General features: G+C 37.3%; 1 protein-coding gene across 1 annotated transcript in view; it reads left to right on the forward strand.

Moving 5' to 3' along the window:
* Positions 1–8,348: 8,348 nt before the first annotated feature.
* Positions 8,349–26,242, forward strand: part of LOC140934537 (uncharacterized) — a 125,414-nt gene continuing 107,520 nt past the window's right edge. The window contains exons 1-2 of the mRNA XM_073384144.1: positions 8,349–8,467; positions 9,586–9,625. Coding sequence (XP_073240245.1) covers positions 9,620–9,625 — 6 coding nt within the window. The 5' untranslated portion in view covers positions 8,349–8,467; positions 9,586–9,619. The remainder of the gene's footprint in view (positions 8,468–9,585; positions 9,626–26,242) is intronic.

Consider the following 26,242-nt stretch of genomic DNA (forward strand, 5'->3'; position numbering starts at 1 on the left):
TCACAGTAGTTGGTTTTGGAAAAATTTATCACGTTGATTATAGATTGAGAACTCCGCGCACTGAAAACTTTAGATCTTAAATTTTGCCTTAAGTTCTGAATTGATGTGCTTTTTCGTGTGTTTAGATTTTCTAAAGCGCCTTTAAATGCCCGTGACATCTTCATTCAAAACATTTTAAAACTTCGTCGCTATCTTTTCACTGAGACGTACGGAAGGTTTCCATTTCACATGTGAAATTACAAATTAATGCTGAAATTTCGCGGCCAAAATTAAGGAGTAATTCGTCACCCATGATATTATAATTACAATCAAATAATCTTGATTTGTGCATTATTCATGGCTCGTTTATCAGTTTTATTACCAGAGTACTTAGTAGCTATTAGAGACCCTTAGATTCGAGGACGGGGACGACTACGAGGACCAGATTTAACTTCAAGTTTTTTTCTCGTCTTCTCAAAGAAATAGATACCTCGGAAAGTTTCATTGTGTTTTTCTCCACCAAATTATTTGGTATTATTCTTTTACTGAAGGAGATTAATCCGTCTCCCTATCCTAAAATGATAAAAATTCTAAAATTTGTCAACTTGTTTCCGCCACTTCGACATTCTCGCCAAAATTCGTAGTAGGATGACTACGGCTATCACGTTTTCACGCCAAAATGACTTTGGTTCATGCGCGTGCACTAAAACCTCGTACCCGTAGTCTCACTCGTCTCAGAATCTAACGGTCTTTATTGATCGGGACGTTTCGATCGCTTACTGCTGGTTTCAATTACGCTTTAATGCAGATTTGCTGTGAGGTACTATTAGTGGCACCGTGGCTGCTAGTGATTAAGTTTCGAATCTCAACCATGGTTGTTAATTTCTATCCTTTGCATTGTCATTTTTTTTTTGCTTCCCTCGGGGGTTCGTTTTGCCCCTTAACTCTGTAATGACAGCTTGTGTTGAGGCGTACTTCTAAATCTTAGTGAGTAATTTGGAGGAACGTGAGTAGAAAAATCGACACCATCGCTTGATGAAGAGGACTAGCAGTAAGCAATCGAAACGTCGTGATCAATAAGAGACAACAGTGAGACAAACGTTAAACAAGCCCTTTTAATAATTACGGTATAGGCCCTCGGAGAGTTCATTAGATAATTGCATTGTAACGGGAGGTAAATTACCGAGACAAATGTCTGTTATGTTAGAATTTTGAGCTCTGTAGGTTTTATGTTTGCAAAATTTTTGTATTCTATTAGTTGAAAGTTTTATAACCAAAACCCCCCTGCCAAGAATTTCTGTACTTTTCTAGGAAGTTACACCAACAGTGAAGTTAATACCTGTGGGTATGTGTTCAAAAATTTCAAATGGCTGTTTAAAGTCTTTTCATCAGCTTTTATTAATTACAACTACCGTAAAATTTAGGCCCTGTCCGCACGTATTCGTAGCGTTTTCGCCGGTCCAAACGTATAACATAAATCGATTTGAAAACGACAACTTACCCGACTGCGCATGCTTGACGCATATGCCTCTTGACACCGGTAGCGAAAGTAACCGGATTATGTTCTGCCGCCTCCTGGAATAGTCAGCTTGAATAATTAACAAAGCTAAATTTGCTTGAAAGCAAGCAACTAGGTTAGAAATAAGCCCAAGTAAAAAAGACTAGAAAGGGAAGCGCCCGTCCGCCATCTTGAATAAGTTCCTAATATTACGCGGAGTAGATTGGAGCTGATAGTGTGACCTCAGCGTTTTCGAAAAGTTCCGTTGTCATTGATCTTTTTCATCGGATACGTGTGGACGGAAGCCGTATCCGTAAAGAAAAAATTGCGTTTTCAAATCAAAACGGATACTTGTGTACAGGGCCTTACATGAGATATTATCGCCTTTTACGGCCCACCTTTCTTTCTTGCAGCCCGGATTTCCAATTATTTACTAGCCTAGCTCGTTTTTTATTAACCATATTCGAAGATCTAGATTGTATAAAGATTCACTTTGCTGAGGGATTATTTGTGTTCCCACAGGGGGCAATATGGTTAATGGTTGTTTTGGAGAAAAGAAATGTTCTGTGTAATTTTAAGTTTTTTATATTATCACTTTTACCAGTAAATTACCCAGCTACAGTTATCGTGCTTTGTTTGAACACGTAATCTAACTCCGGCTAATAAAGCCCGAGAAGCAGCGCTAAGATTGTTGTTCTGGACTCCTGACGAACTGAAGAAATTACTAGAAGTTTGTTTCCAATTTCCCTTTAACCTGATTGGCGAATCGTTAATGGCATATTCAACTTGCCAATAATAGGGTGTACTCAAATCCTGGTACACAGCTAGGGGCTCAAAACAAGGACGTAACAAAAGGTTTTAGTTTCGTTTACCACGCAGGATTAACTAGAGTCAACTCCCTTTATTATGGTGACCCTATTTGACCGTGCGTTGGTGTCCTTTTATAGAAACAGTCCGGGATGGTGCGGCGCATGATATGTCTTTGGAAACTTCTGTTATATAAATAATGGGTAACATAGATTTTATATTTAGGCTGACTGTAGTACCTCTTGTGCGTTAAGTATTTTAATGGAATGGATGAACATTAGGGAGGAGACAATATAAGCAGTCGTAAGAGTTGGAGAAGAAGAGTGAGCTTGAAACTCATTAACACAGGGAAGCGTTAACCTTCCAATGCTAGTGTTCTCTTGTCCTTCAATGACGGGGTCTCTGTGATAGCGAGAATTGACTGTACTTACTGGGTTAGGTAAACTGCGAACAAGCTTCCTAAAGTCACTTTACCAGTTCTGCTCCAGACAATTTGTATATTTTGTGGTCCATTTTTATCTTTGGTTTAGTTTTTTTTTTGTTTAAACTCATTATCATGCATTACCATGCCCAAAAACAAATGGCAATAAATTGAACCACAACATATACAGTTTTTTTAAACTATATTATGTTTCGCCATGCGGCGAGTTTGTTGCCTTATACTAAGACTTGTGAACATAATTTAACACTTAATATCTTTTTATGAAGTATTTATATTTGATTAATTGGTAGCTGTAGAAAGCTCAAAATCCTACTTTTTAAGAATCTACAGCGATAGTTACATAAAGATTAAAACATTTGAACGTAATTAAAATTCTTATATGAATAGGCCGACTGTTTTAAACCCTCAGCACAAATCACCCAACTCTCCCTCATTTCACTTAAATTACATCTCATCACATCGATCGCGATCGACGGTAGTCGTAGAGGCGGTTCTGGTAGTAACCACAGTCGTAATCTCATAGGAGGTTACCTCAAACAACAGCTGGAAATGACACTCGGTTATGGAGGTGAGACACGATGATGATGATGATAATCTGCAAATTAAATACACCGTAATTTTTAGGGAGTTGTTATAACTCCAAAAATGGAGTAAAAATTTTAGGTACAGGATAACCCCTTTTTTGGGGTTATTTTAACTCCTAATTTAACTCCGAATTTGGGGTCATTTTTACTCCTGAAAAAGAGTTCTTTTTACTCCCAGTCTGGAGTTAAAATTACTCCGAAATGGGGTTACTTGTACTCCTTACATGGGTTGTTTTTACTCTTTTTGGAGTTAATTTAACTCTGAAAGTGGAGTAAAAATTTTAGGTACAGGATAACTCCTTTTTTGGGGTTATTTTAACTCCTCAATATCTGGGGTCACTTTTACTCCTGAAAAAGAGTTCTTTAAACTCCTTTTTGGAGTTAAAATAACTCCACGAAAAATAACTCCACTGTAAGGAGTTAAATTAGCCCCACTAGAGGAGTTATTATAACTCCCTGAAAATTACAGTGTATAGTTTTCACTAAGACTTTAATTGCCCCTAATACAACAAAAACAATCCAAATCAGTATTTTATTTCATCTAAAAAATACTGTACAGTGAAACATGCACGTGTCACTCATTATTGTGTCAGGTTAGTGACACAGAGGAGAGGCACAGATAAGAACCAGAATTCTTCAGGCTAAGATTTTGAAAGAACCTGATAAAGTACAAATGTTAAAACAGATTGCTATGCACTTCTTAAAGTCAACTAATCATTCTAATGGCAAAAAAAGTTTCTATTGGCCTAAATTGCAGTCATTTAGACATAACAACATGCATATTCTGTACAAACATTTAAAACCACCAACATTCTTCCAAAAAGTCTTTTTTCCTTAAGAACATAAGAGCCTCGCATGTTTGAGAACCTAAACAGCTTAATTTCCAAGAAACAGAAAATTTATAAGAGCCTTTTGAGGCTAAGTTCGAAAAGCACCTATTACTTAGTTTTCACTGTGTACTACTAAATGAAAGAGCAGGGTGGGGGGAGGGGGGGAAGGGGGAGGAAGAGTTAGGGTTAGGGTTAAGGTTAAGGTTGGGGTTAGGGTTAGGTTAGGGTAAGGACTAGGGATAGGGTTAGGGTTAGAAATCAGATTAGGTCGAGGTTGGGGTTAGGGTTAGGAATAGGTTAGGGTTAGGTTGGAGGGTTAGGGTTAGACGAGCAGTCTCAACTGATTTCAATGGTCATAACACATGAGTTGATCGACTGAGTTAAACGTTCGCCTTGTCAGGAAAAGGGTGTTACGTTGAGCTGGTTAGGGTGGATAGCTAAAGTTGAGCCAAGGCTTAGGGTTAAATAAGGATAAAGGTTACAAACAAGAAGTACGGTTTGTTGAGGGTTAACGTTTGAGGGACTTCTGGGCAGGATACCAAATTACGTTGCGTTACATATCAATTACATCGCCGTACTGAGCGTAGGATTGAATTTCAAAAGACGGGTCAGGAGGTGAGAAATACAGAGATGTAGTTTCAATATAGGCGATTTTCGAAGACTAATCACCGGTCAAGCAAATAGTTTTGAATTAACGTTATCTTACAAGACGTTTCGCTTCGCTTTCTTCGTGTTTGACCACAGCAGAGCACAGATAATATAAACATTTCAGAGAGTAAATATTCCAGCTCCGAGGGGGCGGGTAAAACCAACGGCCACATCTGAAAGAAAAGGGCAAAAGGAAAACCTTGTTAAAAGAAAATTCCTCAACACGTGTTTAAAAAGTAATATATCTCTTCTACATCATTTTCCCTAGATCAGTTTCATCCTGCAATGGTTTTATAATCGCCGTACCGGTGCATAAAGCAGATTAAAAACATTGTACCGAACATTCCAGAGAATCAAGCATAAATGGCGCTCGTCGTCGCGACGGTGCTATAGCGCGGGAACTTTAACATGCTTTGAGGAAAAATAGTTACTCTTCCGCGATACGATCAGCATTTAGCTTGCAATGCCAACAATAAATTGAAAATGAACGACAATTCAGCCTGTGCAGCAGGACGGCGGCTCTTTTTAAACACAGTAAATTTCCAGCGTCGCTCGACACATGACCAACAATAAACCTTCGCTATACGAAACCACAGACTTTGATTTGAACTACACTTTCACGACTTTGTAACATAACCTTTCCTGGCAAAAAGCCTGCTACTCACCGTTGTTGCTCGCTTATTCAAAGATCAGCACCTCCCTCGCAGACACTGAAACACAACAACAGAACAGTCTCACTGTAATGGTCAAATATTAAACATGTTTTTAACCTTTCTCGCAGTGCATTCTGGGAAATCCGTGTTCAACTCGTGCGGGACACATTACATCCTGGCAATAACAAGACAATTTATAAGTCTCCAGCAAGGCAAAAATCACAGCCAAAAACTTCGTTGGCCCTCTTTTCTTATGTCCAAACTAATCAATTTGCCCCTTATTGCCTGCTGGAGACTTCTTCACGGTGTGCAGAGCTGGGCAGAGACGTTATACACATCCACCGGATGGTCTCTCGGATTGTGCCCGAAGCTCAGTTCTTTGAGCAACGAGCGCCCATTTAAGCCTTCCCGGACTTAATGATGTCCCAGGCACTTTGCAAACCGTGGAAATAGAATTTCTTGCCAAACTCGGCTCATATTAGTCCCCGTTTCGCACACGCTCCGATCAAAACCTCTCCACTTACGAAGAGAGCCGTTGAAAGCAGAAAGATACCGCTCAAACTCGAACCTTTCAAAACTAGAACCGGTTCCCCTCGGACAGAAAAAAACCGGAAGTCCTTCCTAATGCGAGTGAAAAGAAAACAAGAAATAAAAAAAAAATAATAAACTTACTTCTGTTGACTTCCACGCTGCTCCTCCCTGGTTTTCTTTAATGAAAAATATCTATGATAAAAAATGGCATTTCATAAAATTAATTTACATATATAATATACACCGTAATTTTTAGGGAGTTGTTATAACTCCAAAAATGGAGTAAAAATTTTAGGTACAGGATAACCCCTTTTTTGGGGTTATTTTAACTCCTAATTTAACTCCGAATTTGGGGTCATTTTTACTCCTGAAAAAGAGTTCTTTTTACTCCCAGTCTGGAGTTAAAATTACTCCGAAATGGGGTTACTTGTACTCCTTACATGGGTTGTTTTTACTCTTTTTGGAGTTAATTTAACTCTGAAAGTGGAGTAAAAATTTTAGGTACAGGATAACTCCTTTTTTGGGGTTATTTTAACTCCTCAATATCTGGGGTCACTTTTACTCCTGAAAAAGAGTTCTTTAAACTCCTTTTTGGAGTTAAAATAACTCCACGAAAAATAACTCCACTGTAAGGAGTTAAATTAGCCCCACTAGAGGAGTTATTATAACTCCCTGAAAATTACAGTGTACCATTGGATATTTTCATACTTATGTTGATGACTCTCAGCTTTGTTTATCTTCTAACCTAAGCTGTTCTTGAAATCAAGATGATGATGTATTAGGGACGTCAAGCATTTCATTTACTCCGACAAACTTATGCTTAACGACGTCAAAAACGAATTTCCAGGCATAGCATCACGGTATCTATTAAAATATGGCGACTGTGAGCGCCGTCAGGGTATCCTGATGTTTCCAAAGTGAGGATTGTGAGGAATTTGGAATCGTGGTTCGATGACCAGTTAACTTAACGACGTACACATTCCTAAAAACCTGCACTAGTCCTTTCTTTTATTCACTATTTTGTTAGTAGCTAAGTAGACTACCATGATAGTCTATTATATGGCCTGCTTAGGTACCTCAACACCATTTTATGATTGGCTACTTCTCTGTTGCTTTAAGAGATACTAGACGCTCTGGCGATAAAAACGGTCAGGGAGGGGGCCAAAGAGAATCTTGGGCACAAAGATTAAAGCAATAACTTAAGGTTATTTTGACTGAAACTGGTCATAACTTTTATCAATGATTAAGAGAAAGTGGGTAAGTACTTTATACCATGAAAGTACACAAGTGCGATATGTATATAATTTATGTTCGCATGCGTTACTGGCATAGCTAAAACTAAGAGTGAACACTGCAAACCCAGTGAGAGTTAATGCAATTAAAAACCACGAGACCACCATTAGACTGCTATTTTCGGACCATACACCCAATTGAAAAAGGGGCGCTGAAATAATATTCTTTAACCTCTCTCCTTCGCAGAGACCTGTTCGTGTTGTGGGGAGACTGGGGAGAAAGGAAAAGAGAGCGCTTTCTATTTTTTCGATTATTGCTATTTTTATCCAGCGGGAGCCTCTGCGGAGGAGAGATTTCTTTAGCTGAAATTAAAATTAGTCGCACTAATCTCGCTCGAGATGACGGGTATTCCTGTGACTTTTGAACTTTGGCTAGTAAGGCTGATTTTAATATGAACCCCCAAAAAGTTAAGCGAATGGCAACCTTTCCATATGGTCTATGATGAGCTTAGGATATCTAAAAAATCTTTAGTGTTGCTAATAACATTTCACATACGAAGAAGCTGTATGTATAAAGGAGAAAATGTAAATATAGGCTACGAAACCGATCAAACGGTTTTCTGGCTATTTCGGTTTGTGTAGCATGACTCTTTTTTATAATGGTATCGTCTCCTAAAACCGTGTCATGATGCATCTAGTGTGATTGGTGCTAACGAATACGCAGTTTAATCAATCATATCTATATATTTATGCTGTTTTCGAGTTTAACTCTATAAAGAGTACGTTTGGTTTTTCTACGTAAGTTACTAAATTTGAATATTTTTTCATCTACTGAATATAAACATTGCATTGAGTAGTGAAAAAAATCTACTGAGCCAAGCCTTATTTTGTCCTTTTAAATTTTAATACTTGAACTGGCAAAGAGAAAACAACCATATCCTGCCATTATCATCATCATTATCATCATCGTGATACAAAAGGGTTGTGAAACACATCATTACTCAAAAAGGCCAGTAGGAATAAAACTCATTAGCCTTAAAAATTCTCGGGTTATCCGCAATTACCACACTTTATTCAGCCAATCAGCTTCCAGAACCGTGTACAGGGCGAGATGATAAACAAATATTTAATGAAACTCGGGGAAGTAAATAAAAGGGTCTGAAACGAGGCTGACTGTTGAGTAATAGCTCGAAGGGATTCCGCTACTTAAAGCTGCAGGGAGACTGAACAGATTACACTACAAAAATTCATTTCTCTTGCAAGGTAAGGTGACTGAAAACCTCCCTTAAAACCCCTTTTGTTAATATAAGTAAAAGAAGAACTCCAAAAATTCAAGGGATACGAAATTGGCGGAAATCGATATTTAGGTGTTAGAGACTGACATGAGTACTAAATTAACAGAAAACAAACAATAGCCGCGCAGTGAAAGTGAAAGAGTAAAAGAGAATGCTTCTGCACGGTAATCTTACCCAATTTGGAAACATTCTTTGCGGAGCATACAAAAGGGCAAAAGCAGAAACTTCAATTTCCATACAAAGGATCGTTTGGTCAGGCAATAAACTTACTGAGGAAAATACTGAGCGAAGTATCGCTACTGTTAAAGACAAGGAGTTGAAAAAAAGGAATTAGTAACGAACACTGTAAAATGCAAAGAACTAAATCCATCTGGAGGGTACGAGTTTAGGGTGATTAAATGGAAGAGCCCCATTATGGCAAGAAATAGGAGCAACACTCAGCTCTGGAATAAATGTTAACGTACCGCTTCCGGCCTTGAGAAAGGCCTTGGGAAGTGAAATGAGAGCGAATATTTTTTTAATGTCCTAAGACCTTTGTTTTGGTGAGTTAGGGCGACATGTTTAAGAACACCAACAACGAAGGCGTCGTGTCGTGTTTAAGAACGTAAACAACGAACTAAAATGCCAGGGTTTACACATTAAAATGCAATACGCGATACATAAATATGCACCAGGAAATAAATTTGATTTATTCCCCTTGCACGCTAATACTAAACCCCTTCGCATATTAATTAACGGTTTGGTCCTCTTTTCCTTTCTTACAATCAAACCCACACTTGTGTTTGAAGACTGTTGATTTGGAAATTATGAGATATATAGCCCCCCTAACCCTTCTACCCCCCTCCCCTCTCCAATGGAAAGGACAAATGAATGTCCAGATCCTCTCGATCGGATCTCGTGATTGACCACTAAGATAAAGCAACGAAAGGATTGTAATCACCTCTTTTTCAACGTCAAATCTTAAAGCCGTTTCTCCAAGCTACTGAAGGTTCAGGATAACTGAGGAAGCCAAATGTAAACATTTATAGAAGCATACGGTTTTCAGTTTCATTCCTGATCAATTTCTTTCCCATATCGTATTTTTAGAGGACTGAACACGCACAGACAAGCTTGAAGTATTATGGCGGTAAGTTGAATATAGTATGTTTCCTGATTCTTGAATCCAGATTCTTGCTACAAAAGGTTAATTTATTTTCAAGTTGCTTGCTTTTTTTTCAGTTTTTTACTCTTTGATTCACGTGTGTTCGGTTTCGGTGATGAACGGTATATTTTATATACGCATAATACTGATATTACTAGTAAGAACCTGGAGACTTAACCTGTCAGATATTTGCTATTTTAACAACCAAAATACTAACATAAGAACTGTACTTGTCTAGCCAAGCAAGATCAAGCAAGCTCTTCTTTGTGACATACAGTTAAATCATGTTATTATTCATTCAAAATATTTCCCCAATTCTGATTGGCTAAAAGCACACGCATAATTCACTGATTACTGATAACCAAATTTGGAAGAATTTTGTGTTTAACGAGGAGATGACGTCAAAAATGCAGCCCACTACAGGTTAAGGCACCGTTAACCGAGAAGACCTGGAGGCGAGGTTGAGTTGTTTTGGTTGTGAAAAAAAAGGCGGACATTTCGCTCGTTTCAAGAGTAAGAACTACAGCTGGAACTCGGCGAAATAATAGCTGAAAACATGGCAAAAACAGCAAGAAGACAACTCGGAGGGTGATATCTGCTATTTGGAGAATATTTGCGGACCTGGACAAACCTAAAGGTACACTATCGAAGATGAACTTAACAGTTATCCAGGGAAGCATGTTTTAGCTATGTTTTCAGACTAGGAATTATTTTAAATGAATAATAAAACAGTTAATGAATTCGGCTTTCGTAGGATATGAAGAATTAAGCAGATCTCGGAGGGTGTTATCCACCTCGGCCGATAACACCCTCCTCGATCTGCTTAATTCTTCATATCCTACGAAAGCCGAATTCATTAATTGCTAAATAAACATGTTAACCACGGAGTTTGACCTTGAGATTGGAAATTTTATAGTCATATATTTCTTTCACACAGAAAATACAAACCGAATTTAAGAATTAATCTTCTTAGGCTGAACTGCAAATCACTTCTTTAAAATACAGGAACCTGTTTCGTCAGAAGTCCAAAAATTCAAGTTCTTACCTTTGGGACGGGGTTTTATTGTAATAAACGGGGAAGTCATACATGACTTTTTTGCCAATTATTATGGTACCAGATACCTTGTTGATGAACGCTTGATTGACAGGCGTTCGTAAGCGGAGTAGAGAATTCGGGTACACCGTATACGTACCGCTTGCATGTACTCGCTCACCCTATCCCACAGGTTAGTCCTATTTACTTAATCTCGCTCCCCTCACTGCACTGTAATGTTTCTTAGGCAGATGACTATTTCGACTTACCGACGTAAAAGAAGGAGTCTTTACCATTACCTTTTTTGAAGGGTGAAGACGAAGTTGAAACCTCTGCATCAATTTAGGTCGGCTGCGTCTTGACGTAATATATCAAGCATGAGATGTAGTGTTATCATCAAAAGATGAAAACTGAAAATACGACACGCAGTTTGAGGTGTTTCATTTGGTGATGAAACACAGTGTGGAATGCTTAATATGACGAAATGATTTTAGAGGGAGGATGCAAAACTGAGCAATTTTTCATCTGATTTCCAAACACTCAATAAACATTAATTTTCTTTGTATTTTCTTCGTGAATTATTAATGAATTTGAGAAAGATATTTATCTAACTCCTTCATTTCAGTTTTTATTATGCAGGGCCAAATATCATTTTTTCTTTATCTTTATACATTTAAGCTGGTTGAAGACTTGCTACGAGAATTCTCTAAGGAACATTTTGGTGATCGAGATGGAAACTATTGTCCTATTGTCCAAGGTCGTACCCAAGATATAAAGTTGTTTACCCTGATGACAAAGCAACCTCGGTCTGTCCTGGAACGTCCATTTAAACACCATAAGTACATAATTCTTTCAGGAATGGAAAAGTATGTAGTTGAGAACGGGAAAGAAGAATTTGAAGCCTTGAAGAAAAAATTTGTTAAGAAAGAAGATCCTGGAATAACACTAGATGAGGAGGATGGTACAGGAGCTGCAGGGTAAATTACATCACTGTTACATAACGCCGAAGAATTTGTATAGACAATAGCATGATTTGTAGTGATATGTATAGGTGGTAATAGCATGATTTGTAGTGATTTCTATACTAGGTAATAGCGTGATTTTTGGTGATATTTGGCATAAATACCACGGGCGATATTTCGAAATTGTTATACGTAATTTCACTAGCCGTTAGGCGGGTGATATTTGAGACAATTTTGAATTATCACAAGCGGTATTTATGCCAAATATCATGTACAAATGGTGCTATTATTTGTTTATACTACTACGTGCAAAAGGTTTGTAATTTCCACATGTAGGTTTTTCACATTAAGCTGAAATACCACTGCTCTAAGCCAATCAAATTGCAGAAATTTCTTATGTAGTAGTATAATTGGCCTAAATACCACAAGTGATATTTCAAAATTGTTATACGTGAAATTTGAGACAATTTTGAAATATCACGAGTGATATTTGTGCTAAATATCACCTACAAATCATGCTATTATTTGTTTACACTATTATCCACAAAAGGCTTTGTAATTTTCATGATCACATGTAGGTATTTCCAATTAAGCTGAAATACTACTGCTCTAAGCCAGTCAAATTGCAGAAATTTCTCATGTAGTAGTATGAATAAAAGTAATAGCACATTTTGCCTCCACTACACAACCGAACACACGAAAACAGCACGTGGAAGCATGGGCGCGTCGGTCAGCCAGGCCCATAATATACTTTATTAACTCACGTGAAAAATTCCACTGTTACAGTAATTCTAAGAACACGCCACAACCGGACACGTAAACCCGAAAAAAACAATTATTGGAAAAATAGGGACCTTGTAACCCCAACCTATGCTATGGCGTCGCTTTTGGGGTTATAAGGCAAAACAAATAAAATAAAGCCTAATAACATAAATACGAGCAGAAAACGAGATGCTACATAAAATAGCTAAGAAACATAACGACCAGTACGATGGTAACGAAATTAAGACTAACAGAATAAGTGGAAACTAAACTAAAGAAAGCAAGTTGAAGCGGCGAGGCCGACCGTAGGATGACACGCATAACTAAACGGTCACTATATCAAATCCCCTAACCGCGATCCTTCGCACGCTACACTAGAACCCAGTCCTCTGTTCCGAGCCGGCAAAATAATAATTTATGTCAATTCTAATTTACACAAATTATATTATCTTCCAGTTACAGTTTTATATCAATCATTTATACCTAGAAATACGTAAATCGCAGGACCTCGCGAAGGACTTGGGGGGAACGGCAAGTAAAGCGGAGAAGAAAATTTGTCAATCAAAAATTGTGAGCTATATACAGAAACATAACAAAACTGTTATACCTAAAATGAAAACTAAATGAAAAGAAAAAGAAAAAAAAGAAGAAAAGAAGAGAAGTGAAGAGAAAAAGGTACTGCCCAGATTCGAACTCGGGCCCTTCGGTGCACCGGGCGAAAGTTTTACCACTAGACCACGTGGAACACACACGCGGAATTTTTATTATTAAAACCTTCGAGCCTTGTGAAACATGAGTTCAAAGATATTTTTCAGAAGAATGACTGCAGTTTGGACAGTGAAAACGCAACGTAAATGCATTTCATCGCATTTACATGTAGAGAATGGAAGCCCAACAGTCTAGGACGATACGGTACAAACTCGTCTGCGAGCAAAACGTGTTTTGTTACCGCGATGTTCGCTCATATGTTTGTAAGGCTAATTATCCAAAATCGCTTCCATTAGCTCTTAAAGAACTTTAGCATTTGAAATTCATTGAGTGATGTTCTCTCTGCTCCGCTTTTTGTTGCTACCATCTCCATCCATCTTTGTTGCTTGCGCCGTTGAATTTTAAGTCGGCGTTCTTCGCTCCAGAGGATTTTTCGGTGTCAAATCTTCCCCTGCGAGGATTGACAATTCGGCGTTCTTGTGTTTGCTGTTCTGTTTGCATGAGAAATGGCTTGAGATTCACCGATAGTAAACATTGTTTTGCAGACGACGAAAACACAGCTCTTCATGAGTGCTTTAGTCATTGATGGGAATTTGAAATTGCTTTCAGTCGAATGTTGCCTAGAAACAAAAATGCGCCGTGACGTCAACTACTGTATGACGTCATGGCGGACACCATCCGATATATACAAGTAAAGATGAAAGCTGCGACTTTGCAGCTCGCTAGGATCCACGCGCGGTTCACACAATGCACGCGCGCTTCGCGCGCGACGAGATTATAAACTCACTTCGCTCGGCGCTCCGCGCCTCGCTTCGCGGGGAACAAGAAAGAAAAATGGGAGAGAGAGAGAATCTTAGGGTGTTGGACGGGATATGTGAATTTTACCAATTAAGTTATTTTTAGAGGTTGTAATTAAACGGAAGTTGAATTCCTGAGACGTCCGCACATTTTAATCGATGGCTTGAAACGTCGTTCAGTGCCTCAAAGAAAACAATGCCTAATATTTTAATGGCGACTTTTGAATTCTCTCTTGATAACACTGAATAAACGTTTGAGGTTCTCACCGGTAAACCAACTTCCGATTGGTTTCAAAGCGTTTGTTTGGCCTAAAAACATTTCTTTATGTGAAATTTACAAATCCCAAGGGCTACACTAGGCTTTTTTCCCTGTCTGTTCCATTATTGTTTTTGTTTTTGTTTTTTTTATATATATAACGATTTTCTATCAGGTCAACGCCCTCAATGGCTTTCAAAATTTCAAATTGTTATCAAGTAAGAAGCCGACTAGTAAAGGCTAAATTTTATAACTCGGTGACATCTAAAAAAAATGCAACTACACTAGTTACTACAGCTAGTAGGTTTGGGAAGGTTTATTTTTATTATTTATTGCTATTTTTTTACTTTAAATTACGCTTAATTCTTTATAATCATCATAAGAAAGAGTTACCCCGATGTAAACGTGTCAAAAAATTCCCTGTACTTGTTAGGTAGTTTCAGAATTGGCGTCTAAATGGGATTATTTTGTGTTTCTTATTATATTCAGAACGGTAGAAATGGAAACCCAGGCTGCTGATTGCGTCAATGCAGGGATTAGAATGAAAAAAGATCTGGGATTCTTACACCTAGGAAAAGTTGATCAGGAGTACATACAGGACCCGGACTTACGTGAAATATTGGAAAAAACAGTCCTCGATAGTAATAAAACAGGAGAGTTTGAAGACCAAGAACTGCGTTTGATAACCTCAGTAATTTACAGCCAATGCTTTGAACTTAAAGGCAATAGAAAGAAAGAGGTATTTTAACTTCTGATAACTACAGTATGTGGTCCTTGGTCCGGCCGGGTTTACTTTGTGATGTAATTTTCGGGAAGAAAATAAGTTTACAATACAAACGAAACTTTCTCAGTTTATATTGGTCTGTTAACCTTCTTAAGGTGGCTCGACTGGATTTTTTTGGGAGGATACCTCCCAAGTTTGAGCATTAACTACGTCGCCATGAGTAAAGATATGGGTAAAAGATTACCACAACTGTATTATATAAAGATGAAATTTCTTATGATCTGGGTTTTATTGCAATCGGAGTCACCATGGCAACGTAACAACGCCATTACGTTTTTTATTTATCTTTGTGTTTCTCTGTACCTGGAGTTTTTTAAGAAATTGCTTTAGGGAGTTTGTACCTGCCATAATTGCCTCAATTATGTCAAAGTTTGAACAAATTCTATGAGAGCGTGTTCGAAATATTTTCAAACGAAGATTTAAGCATCATAAAAACAGTGAAATAGCATGCTATCCACACAATTAGCTAATTTTTAAAGAAAATGATGAGCTTTGGAAACGCGGCTTCATCTTATGGTGGTTTGATTCCAACTGCGTACAAGAAAAGAGGGGAATTGCTCCGGGCGATCGCGAGTAAGAAGAATTTTATTAACTTGCATTGAGCTGCTTTTGTTACAGTTTTTGCACGTAATTTGGTCCATGCCCACAAATTTCGCATTTTTCAAAAAACCGCTCGATAAATTTTTTTATAAATTTGACAATTCCGAGATCAATTGCCAGTAAATATACCCTGCAAGTTTCAAGGACATTGAAAACAGAGAAACAGAGAAGGCTTTTAAATAGGGCCTCAAATGAAACCAATTTTCCCCCCAGGTTTTGCGTTTACAAGTAAGCGTCCTCATTATTCACTGGCATTGTTTCCAAGTTTCATATGCACGTGCACATTTAGCAAAAAAATAGAATTTGCATCAAAAAGGACCCTCGGTTAAATCTCCCGAATATGCTAATAACCGGGTAAAGAAATCAGCGATATATTATAACATCACAGCAACTCTTTGTAAGAGTTTGTGATGTTATAACCCGAATAAGATAACTAAGTATTGGATCCTACACGATGAGCCGTGACGTTCACCGTCTCGGCTCTCACTGCTATCTGTGACACAAGCCAATTATTAGCATATTCCTTTTTTGTTCTGTTGTTTGTGTCTTTTTTATGGCGCGTTAAATTACTTGGATATATTTTGAATTCACGCATATGCGATTAAGTGTGTTATGACAGTTAATTTTTGGTGTACACGGCATAAAAGAACTGTTCTTTCGACTTGCATAAAAATTTGGTCGACAGGTTGAAATTTAAAACCAAAGTTGTAGATAATATTCCAAAGTAAGTTTTGCGGAGTAGGTCATTTGGTCTGGTCACCGGATGATAACGTAACCTAGCCAAATAGTGATTGAATAGGGAAAGCCTCAGAAAGTTCAATTTTCGTTTCGTTTAGTTCTTAGTAAATGAGGATTCATGAACTGAAGTAAGGATCTTTCAACTTTGAGTCACATTTTAAGTAAAGCACTTTCAATGAGTGTTAAATGTATTGTTCGAGACTTTCTCAGTAGCACTGCACTTTATTTATTACGTAATGATATAGAAGGCCATAAAAAGGAAGCTTATATCCGTCCGAGCGGTTTCATTAGGGAGCTTTTTTAGCAAAGTCAAAAACTTCAAGCAATGGGTAGTTTTAGGTTTTTTATCTTTTTTTGCTTATTAAAATAAGCAAAACATTACTCCGCACGAACTGCACGTTCATGATGACGCATGCTTTTCGGTCGGATTTCTTTGACGTTGCTGCACGACTAAGAGACGATTCGCAAAGACGATTTTTAGCGCAACACAGCGTTGCAACATTGTTGCGACATGGTTTCGAATAGTTACAATATTGTTCCAACATTGCAACGCTGTGTTGCGCTAAAAATCGTGTTTGCAAATCGTCCCGTGTAACATCACCTTAAGACATAAAATTTCCTGTGCCCGGTTCCTCGAAAGATGATTAACTTTAACCCAGGATTAAGCCAAATTGTAAGCAAGGTTTTCTTGTCTAAGAACATGTAACTCGAGCTAACAAAATACTGTTGTGCCTTTACGTAAAAAAAAAAAAGAAATGATAACACAAAATGTTACAATAGGCAATGTATAGGAAGGTAAATACAAAAATTGGAACAAAATCTTAATCCGGGATTAGCGCTAATCGGCCTTTCAGGAACCGGGCCCTGATGGGAAGTTTTTTGGGGGTCGTAAACAAGCGACGAAAAATGTTTTTCTTCTCCAAACTTTGATTGAATTCATTTAATATAGTGGCGATTTCGCTTCCGTCGCATCGTTACTGCCCGACACACATTCCTCACAGAAGTGAATAATTCTTTATGAGACCAAACTATAGCTCTTTACACAGAAATCTCATTTTGGTTTCGAAGTTAAAATGATGCCTACAGAAAATAGACAGGAATTTAGATCAGCTGGTGCTTACGCTCCTTTTTGCGCATTGTTTGCATGATGGCTTGTAAAGTGGCCAAAGTGGCCGGACCAAGGAACCACTGGCTGAACCAGGGGCCTTCCAACGGAGTGATCATTTTCTATGACGCAGCATTTTCGGCAAAGCTGAGAAGCTGTCGGTTTGTCACAAGTTAGTAAAATGTAAAGGAAACTTACAGGACAAATTTCAGCTCACTACTCCTCTTCTAAGATAAGAATAATCATTTACGTCCTTTTCGTCCAGACCAAGGACCATGATTCCTTTATGATTCAAAGTAATAAATAAAAGAATAAAAAGAATATTGCTAAGCATCTATAGCAACCAAATGAAACGTAAGATCTACTTTAAAGCAATGTAAAGGCTATTGAAAAAATAATTGTTCAGTTAATCGTGTTATCTTCCAAGGTGGAAGTGGACGGAGGATTCAACCTTTCGATCTTCTTTGCTCAGTTGAAGGGAACCATCAGGATGACAGATATTCCTCCAAATATAGCACTAAGAAAAAATACTCGAGGACCATTCCTGTTCCAGTTTTGCCGTGTTGTCTTTAACAAAGAGAAAAACCGATTGGAACTCTCCAAGGGAGAGGTTGTTGGTAAAACTGTAACATGTAAAGAAGACCAAGAGGAGGCCGAGTACGAAAACACCGCAGTCAGCTTGGTGGAGGACGAGGAGAGTAATTTAACTGGTTAGATCAAAATATAATTCTGGGTCTCTAACGTTCGCAAAAAAAAATGTAGTGATTACAATTATCATTGGGTGCTTCCAATGTCTTGCTGGAGGTGAAAATGGTGATATCAGTTTTTTCCGGAAGAGAATTCTAATAGCTGTATTAAGCTGACGTTTAGTCTTTTTTTTTTTTACATGATATTGAATAACAATGTTAATATTAATAAAGGCGATAAACTAGCTTATTATATGGCTGAGTCTGTTTTCGCCACGCGATTGGTCAATTTGCGGTCCGTAACTTGCTATACGGACGAAAATTTTTAAAGACAATGCTCATTTCGGAGCTCTAAATCTCTTTACCTCGCAAAAAAAGGTTTAAATAAAGTTATAAGACGTCTGTCAACCTTTAGGACTTGGATGTTGACTTTGGCCTTCAACATTTTAAACTGTGTTTGTTATTTGTGAACGAAGGCGATGAAGAAACTAACTCGTAAACTTATCGAAGAGGATACGATTCTAGTCAGTGTTTGCAAATTTTATCGTAGCACACAGTTAAGAAGACGAAAATCGACTGGCAGAGATTCGAGATGTTTTGCTTAAGAGAAAATGAGTAATTTCTTCGACAAATATGATAACAAACATACCTGCACCCGATCCTCTTTGACAAGCTTCTTTGCCCTTTGCAGTGATTTTTCAAAGACCAACGGAAGAAAGATAGAAGCGAGTTCGAGCCAGACACAATGTCCAGTTTTCAAAAGACTCCAGCGTCACATTAACGAGTGAATACTTACAGTGCTCTTAGTTTTGTCCGAATAGACTTTAAAATATGTCTGGAAATCCTGAGGACTGGGATGTTGACTTTGCCTTTCGAAATTTTAACCTAGCTTTGTTTTAATGAGAACGAAGCGTAACCTTACCGAGGAATAGAATGCTAGTCAGTGTTTGAAAATTTTAACACAGATCACAATTGAAGACGAGATGAACTGGCAGAAAGAGAGGTTGTCCCAAAAACAATTTACGAGCGAATCCTACGACAATGACAACAAACTTACCTTGAAAAGCCCTTCTTTGCCTTTTGCAGTGTTTTTTTTTTTTTTACAAGGACAAACGGAGAAAAGATGGAAAAGACTTCTAGACAGACACAGTGTCCGGTTTCCAAAACACTGTAGCGTTGCATTAAAGAGCTAAAACTGACAGTGCTCTTAGTTTTGACCGAATAAACTTTTTCAACATGGGGAATTTGTCTTTACTTTCTCGGAAACCCTTTGTTATGTGCCATTGTTTTCGTGCGCCAATAAAAACGTTCTTTTTGGACACCTGTCAAATGACTGTCAAATCGTGCGTCCTGCACTTGTTTCCGGTCCCCCAAACAGGAAGAAGCCATATAATAAACATCTTATTAGCCTCGTTTTTTCGGTCCGTACTGTGAATTACGGATCCTCGTTTTTTTCCATCAATTTATGGCCCGCGCGCCTCGCGCTTGGGTCATAAATCGATGCAAAAAAACTCGGTCCGTAATTTACAGAACGGACCGAAAACTCGGCTAATAAGAGGTATATATTATTGTGATTAGCCAAGCCTAAAAGCGAAGCTTCCATTACATACTTACAAGTACAAGTACAAGTAGCCAATACAAGCGAGGTAAGATTTTTATTAAAGCTTTTTAGGTCCAGGAATAATAAATTATAATCATTTATTTGAAATAAATTGATTTCGGATCACAGATCAAGTTTAAGAGATGGTTACACTTTTCACTGGGTGAGGGGGATTTGAGTTTTTGTTAGTACTGGACTGTAGGAATAATTTGAAGTTACTGAATTGCAGATTAAGTTTTCTTTCTCGATGCACTCAACAGATTTGTCGGAGGAAACCTGGGATGAGATTGAGAAAGCCTGGGCCTAGCAGGAAGAGCCTTTGGAGTAAAACAAAAGAAGTAGCTGATTGTTTTCAGGAGCAAATTTGAGTAAGCATCCCATGAGCCAATATTGTAGTTGCGAGATGTGACAAAAATTTGAAATTCTCCTTTAATTGGAAGTAATATAGTAACCCGGTCATAATCACGTGGTTTCTTATCATTGCCCCGTTAAGGGGAAGGAGCAAAGAGATCTGTAAACAATTACTACCGGGATTGTTTCAGTTGTATCGTAAATTTTGGTAAAACATTTAATGCAAGCGAAAGCTATCACAGATGAAAAATGAAAATGCTGTAAACTTGGAGGAGTATCAGTGGTAAGGTTTTTAATTTCAAAGTATTAGTACCCCTACACAGACTCAAAATTCCCACAAGTTAGTACGTGTAATCAAACGGTGACGAGTGAAATTAGGGAAAAATTCCACGCTTGTTTTGTCCAAATCCTAATAATTTCCCGAGCCTTTTGATTACCAATTGATATTATGGATGACGAATTGCACTCACAATCGTTGGTTTGGGATAAATTTATCAAATTGATTATCGATCGAGAACTCCGCGCACTGAAAACTCCAGATATTAAATTTTGCCTCAAGTTCAGAATTTTTCGACAAAATACCTGTTAGAATCCTTCTTGATGTGCTGTTTCCTGTGTTTAGGTTTTCTAAAGCGTCTTTTAATGCCCGTGACATCTTCATTTACAACATTTTAAAACTATGTCGCCATCTTTTCACTGAGGTGAACGGAAGGTTTCCATTTCACATGTGAAATTATAAATTAATGCCGAAATTTCGCGCCAAAATTAAGGAGTAATTCGTCACCCATGATGTTATCATTATAATGAAAGAATCTTGATTTGTGCATTATACATGGCTCGTTTATCAATTTTATTACCAGAATACTTAGTAGTTATTAGAGACCCTTAGATTCGAGGACGAGGACGACTACGAGGACCAGATTTAACTTCAAGTTTTTTTCTCGTCTTCTCAAAGAAATAGATACCTCGGAAAGTTTCATTGTGCTTTTCTCCACCAAATTATTTGGCATCATTATTTTACTGAAGGAGATTAATTCGTCTCCCTATCCTAAAATGATAAAAATTCTAACATTTGTCAACTTGTTTCCGCCACTTCGACATTCTCGCCAAAATTCGTAGTAGGATGACTACGGCTATCACGTTTTCCCGCCAAAATGACTTTGGTTCAAGCGCGTGCACTAAAAACTCGTACCTGTAGTCTCAATCGTATTAGAATCTAACGGTATTTATTGATCGGGACGTTTCGATCGCTTACTGCTGGTCTCAATTACGCGTTAATGCAGACTTGCTGTGAGGTACTATTAGTGGCACCGTGGTTGCTAGTGATTAAGTTTCGAATCTCAACCATGGTTGTTAATTTCTATCATTTGCATTGTCATTTTTTTTTTGCTTCCCTCAAGGATTCGTTTTGCCTCTTAATTCTGTAATGACAGCTTGTGTTGAGGCGTACTTCTAAATCTTAGTGAGTAATTTGGAGGTACCTAAGTAGGAAAATCGACACCATCGCCTGATGAAGAGGACTAGCAGTACGCAATCAAAACGTCGTGATCAATGAGAGACAATAGTGAGACAAACGTTAAACAAGCCCTTTTAATAATTACAGTATAGGCCCTCGCAGAGTACATTAGATAATGGCATAGAAACGGGAGGAAAAATTACCGAGACAAATGTCTGTTATGTTAGAATTTTGAGCTCTGAGGTTTTATGTTTGCAAAATATGCATATTGTATTAGTTTAAGGTTTTATAACCAAAACCCCCCCTGCCAAGAATTTCTGTACTTTTCTAGGGAGTTACACCAACAGTGAAGTAAATACCTGTGGGTATGTGTTCAAAAATTTCAAAAGGCTGTTTAAAGTCTCGTCATCAGCTTTTATTAATTACGACTACGGTTAAATGTAGGCCTTGTCCGCACGTATTCGTAGCCTTTTCGCATCGTTTTCGCCCGTCCAAACGTATAACATAAATCGATTCGAAAACGATAACTTAACCGACTGCGCATGAGTATGCCTCTTGACACCGGTAGCGAAAGTAACCCGACAATTTTCTGCAGCCTCCTGGAATAGTCAGCTTGAATAATTAACAAAGCTAAATTTGCTTAAAACAAGCCATTAGGTTTGAAATAAGCCCAAGCAAAAAAGACAAGAAAGGGTAGCGCCCGTCCGCCATCTTGAATAAGTTCCTAATATTGCGCGGAGTGGATTGGAGCTGATAGTGTGACCTCAGCGTTCTCGAAAAGTTCCGTTGTCATTGATCGTTTTCATCGGATACGTGTGGAGGGAAGCCGTATCCGTAAAGAAAAAATTGCGTTTTCAAATCAAAACGGATACTTGTGGACAGGGCCTTACATGAGATATTATCGCCTTTTACGGCCCACCTTTCTTTCTTGCAGCCCGGATTTCCAATTATTTACTAGCCTAGCTCGTTTTTTATTAACCATATTCGAAGATCTAGATTGTATGAAGATTCATTTTGCTGAGGAATTATTTGTGTTCCCACAGGGGGCAACATGGTTAATGGTTGTTTTGGAGAAAAAAAATGTTCTGTGTAATTTTAAGTTTTTTATATTATCACTTTTACCAGTAAGTTCCCCAGCTACAGTTATCGTGCTTTGTTTGAACACGTAAGCTAACTCCGGCTAATAAAGTCCGTGAAGCAGCGCTAAGATCCTTGTTCTGGACTCCTGGCTAACAGAAGAAATTACTAAAAGTGTGTTTTGAATTTCCCTTTAACCTGATTGGCGAATCGATAATTTCATATTCAACTTGCCAATAATAGTCTGTACTCAAATCGTTGTACACAGCTAGGGGCTCAAAACAAGGACGTAACAAAAAGTTTTAGTTTCGTTTATCACGCAGGATTAGTTACAGTCAACTCCCTTTATTATGGTCACCCTATTGGACAGTGCGTTGGTGTCCTTTTATAGCAACAGTCCGTGATGGCGCGATGATAACTTTGGAAACATCTGTTATATAAATGGGTAACATAGATTTTACATTTAGGCTGACTGTAGTTCTTCTAGTGCGTTAAGTATTTTAATGGAGTGGATGAACATTAGGTAGGAGACAATATAAGGAGTCGTGAGAGTTGGAGAAGAAGAGCGAGCTTGAAACTCATTTACACAGGGAAGCGTTAGCCTTCCAATGCTAGTGTTCTCTTGTCCTTCAGTGACAGGGTCTCTGTGATAGCAAGAATTGACTGTACTTACTGGGTTAAGTAAACTGCGAGTAAACTTCTTAAAAGTTACTTTACCAGTTGTGCTCTAGACAATTTGTATATGTTGTGGTCCATGTTTATCTTTGGTTTAATTTTTTTTTGTTTAAACTCATTATCATGCATTACCATGCCCCCAAAAAATGGACATAAGTTGAACCACAACAGATACAGCTTTTTAAACTACATTACGTTCCCTCATGTGGAAGTTTGTTGCCTTATGACTTGTGAACATAATTTAACACTTTATATCTTTTTATGAAGTATTTTTATTTGTTAATTGGTAGCTGTAGAAAGGTCAAAATCCTACTTTTTAAGAATCTACAGGGATAGTTACATAAATATTAAAACATTTGAACGTCATTAAAATTGTCTTATATGATAGGCCGACTGTTTTAAAACCCTCAGCACAAATCACCCAACTCTCTCTCATTTCACTTCAATAACATCACATCACATCGATCGCCGTCGACGGTAGTCGTAGGGGCGGTTCTGGTAGTAACCACAGTCGTAATCAGTAGTATTACACATGGGGGTACAGGCGCATAGTATATGGTTTGGGGTTTTTACTGACGACCGCATTTCGGGCGCTCGATTTTAAATAATTAATAGGTTTAAAGAAATAATTATTAAAATTTAATATTATGATGCGTTCGGAAAAAAAAATTATATATGGTAATAGTATGAAGACTAGTCGTAATGAGCTTTTAAGAAGATTGTTATCTGGGTTGACTGATAGTGAGCTTGAAACTTTAGTTCAAATTCGAGAACCAAAAAGGCGCCCTGTTCCTACTCCACGAAAAAGAATTCCAACTACAGCTCCAAGAAAGATGGGTGTTAAGCAATTAATTCGTTATTTTGAGAATAATCCTATTCCATTATATCACCCAATTGCGCCTCCTAGAATAAAAAAACAACCAGTGCCTTTACCAAGGACTAAAATTGCTGAAACACATAAGGCTCTGAAGGGTTTTACGAAATCCTATGAGATTGGGATAAAGGACAATAAAGATAATTTAGTACAGCTACAAAATACAAGACTCGCCATGAGTAGATTATTTGATAAAATATTAAATGATACAAAGGGTTTTAAATTTGTGGAGACATTAAAAGTTACATTTATAAAGATGAAGGATGGTGAGTTGGTAGACAAATCAGGTTATTTTAATAGTAAAGTGCAGATTGTGATGAATTCAAATGATATTTCATCCAGCTTAGAATTAGCACAACAACAAATAATGAACCAAATTAGTGTTTGGTTATCGAAGGGTAGTGGATGGACTATTAGTAGCATTGATGAGCATTATTTAAATACAGTTGTGTATGAGCCGATGAAAGGTAATTCTTATATTCCTCTACCGGTTGAATTGCGGAACTCTGCAAAGGGGTTAATTAATATTAAAAATAAGGATAATGAATGTTTTCGTTGGTGTCATATTCGATATCTAAACCCACAAAATAAAGATCCCCAACGAGCTAAGATAATTGACAAAGATATGGTTTCACAATTAAGTTACCAAGGAGTTGAGTTTCCAGTTAATGTGAAACATTACAGCAAAATAGAAGAGCAAAATAGTATCAATATTAATGTGTTTGGTTATGAGGAAGAGCAATTTTTTCCAATTTATATTTCAGAAAAGATGAATGATAAAGTGTTAAACCTACTACTTATTACAAAGGGTGAGAAGCGACATTATGTCTTAATTAAGGATTTTAATAAGATGATGTATAATAAGACGAAACATAAGGAGCGCGAGCATTTTTGTATGTTTTGTCTACAGTGTTTTAACGCAGATAAGATATTAGAGAAACATAAGAGTAATTGTATGGTGATAAATGGGCAACAAGCGATTAAAATGCCAGAACCAGGGAGTAAAATTGAATTTACTAATCATCATAAACAGATGCTAGCCCCATTTGTGATATATGCGGATTTTGAAGCGATAACAGAGAAAATATCTGGATGTGAACCGAATAATGTTAAATCTTATACGAATCAATACCAAAAACATACGTATTGTAGTTATGGTTATAAATTAGTATGTTGTTATGATGATAAATATTCAAAACCAGTTAAGATCTATCGAGGGGAGAATACGATTAGTTATTTCATGTTGGATATGCTTTCAGAAGTAGAATATTGTAAAAAAAATGATTAATATGGAGTTTCAAAAACCACTTGAAATGACGGAAGAGGAGGAAGACTTATTTCAAGGATCCGATAAATGCTATATTTGTGGTCATAAATATTTAGATAATGAGATAAAAGTTCGAGATCATTATCACATTACTGGAAAGTATCGAGGATCAGCACATCAAGAATGTAATTTAAAATTAAAGCTAGATGCAAGTAAATTGAAGGTGCCTGTTATATTTCATAATTTACGTGGATATGATTCTCATTTTATAATGCAACAAATTGGATCAATTGGAAAAAGTAATAATTTAAGTATTAATTGTATCCCCAATAATATGGAAAAGTATATGGCTTTTATGCTTGGTAAACATTTAGTATTTTTGGATAGTTTTCAATTTATGGCTAGTAGCCTTGAAAAATTAGTTGATAATTTACCAGGTAATGGTATTTAAATATACAAGTCAAGTATTTCCAAATGATAAATTAGAATTGATGAAAAAGAAAGGTGTTTATCCATATGATTATATGGATTGTTGGCAGAAGTTTAGTGATACAAAGCTGCCAGAAAAAGATGAATTTTATAGTTTACTAACAGATGAAAATATATCTGATGAGCAATATAAACATGCTCAAAAAGTTTGGAATAATTTTAATATGAAAACGATGGGTGATTATCATGATGTGTATATGAAGTCTGATATTCTTTTATTGGCGGATGTTTTTGCGAATTTCCGTAAAACATGTCATCAATATTATGAATTAGATCCTTGTCATTATTTTACATCTCCAGGTTTAAGTGGGGACGCAATGTTAAAAATGACTGGTATTAAATTGGATCTGATGACAGATATTGATATGTTTCAATTCACAGA

Source organism: Porites lutea, chromosome 4 (assembly GCF_958299795.1).
Source record: "Porites lutea chromosome 4, jaPorLute2.1, whole genome shotgun sequence".
NCBI classification, from domain to species: Eukaryota; Metazoa; Cnidaria; class Anthozoa; order Scleractinia; family Poritidae; genus Porites; species Porites lutea.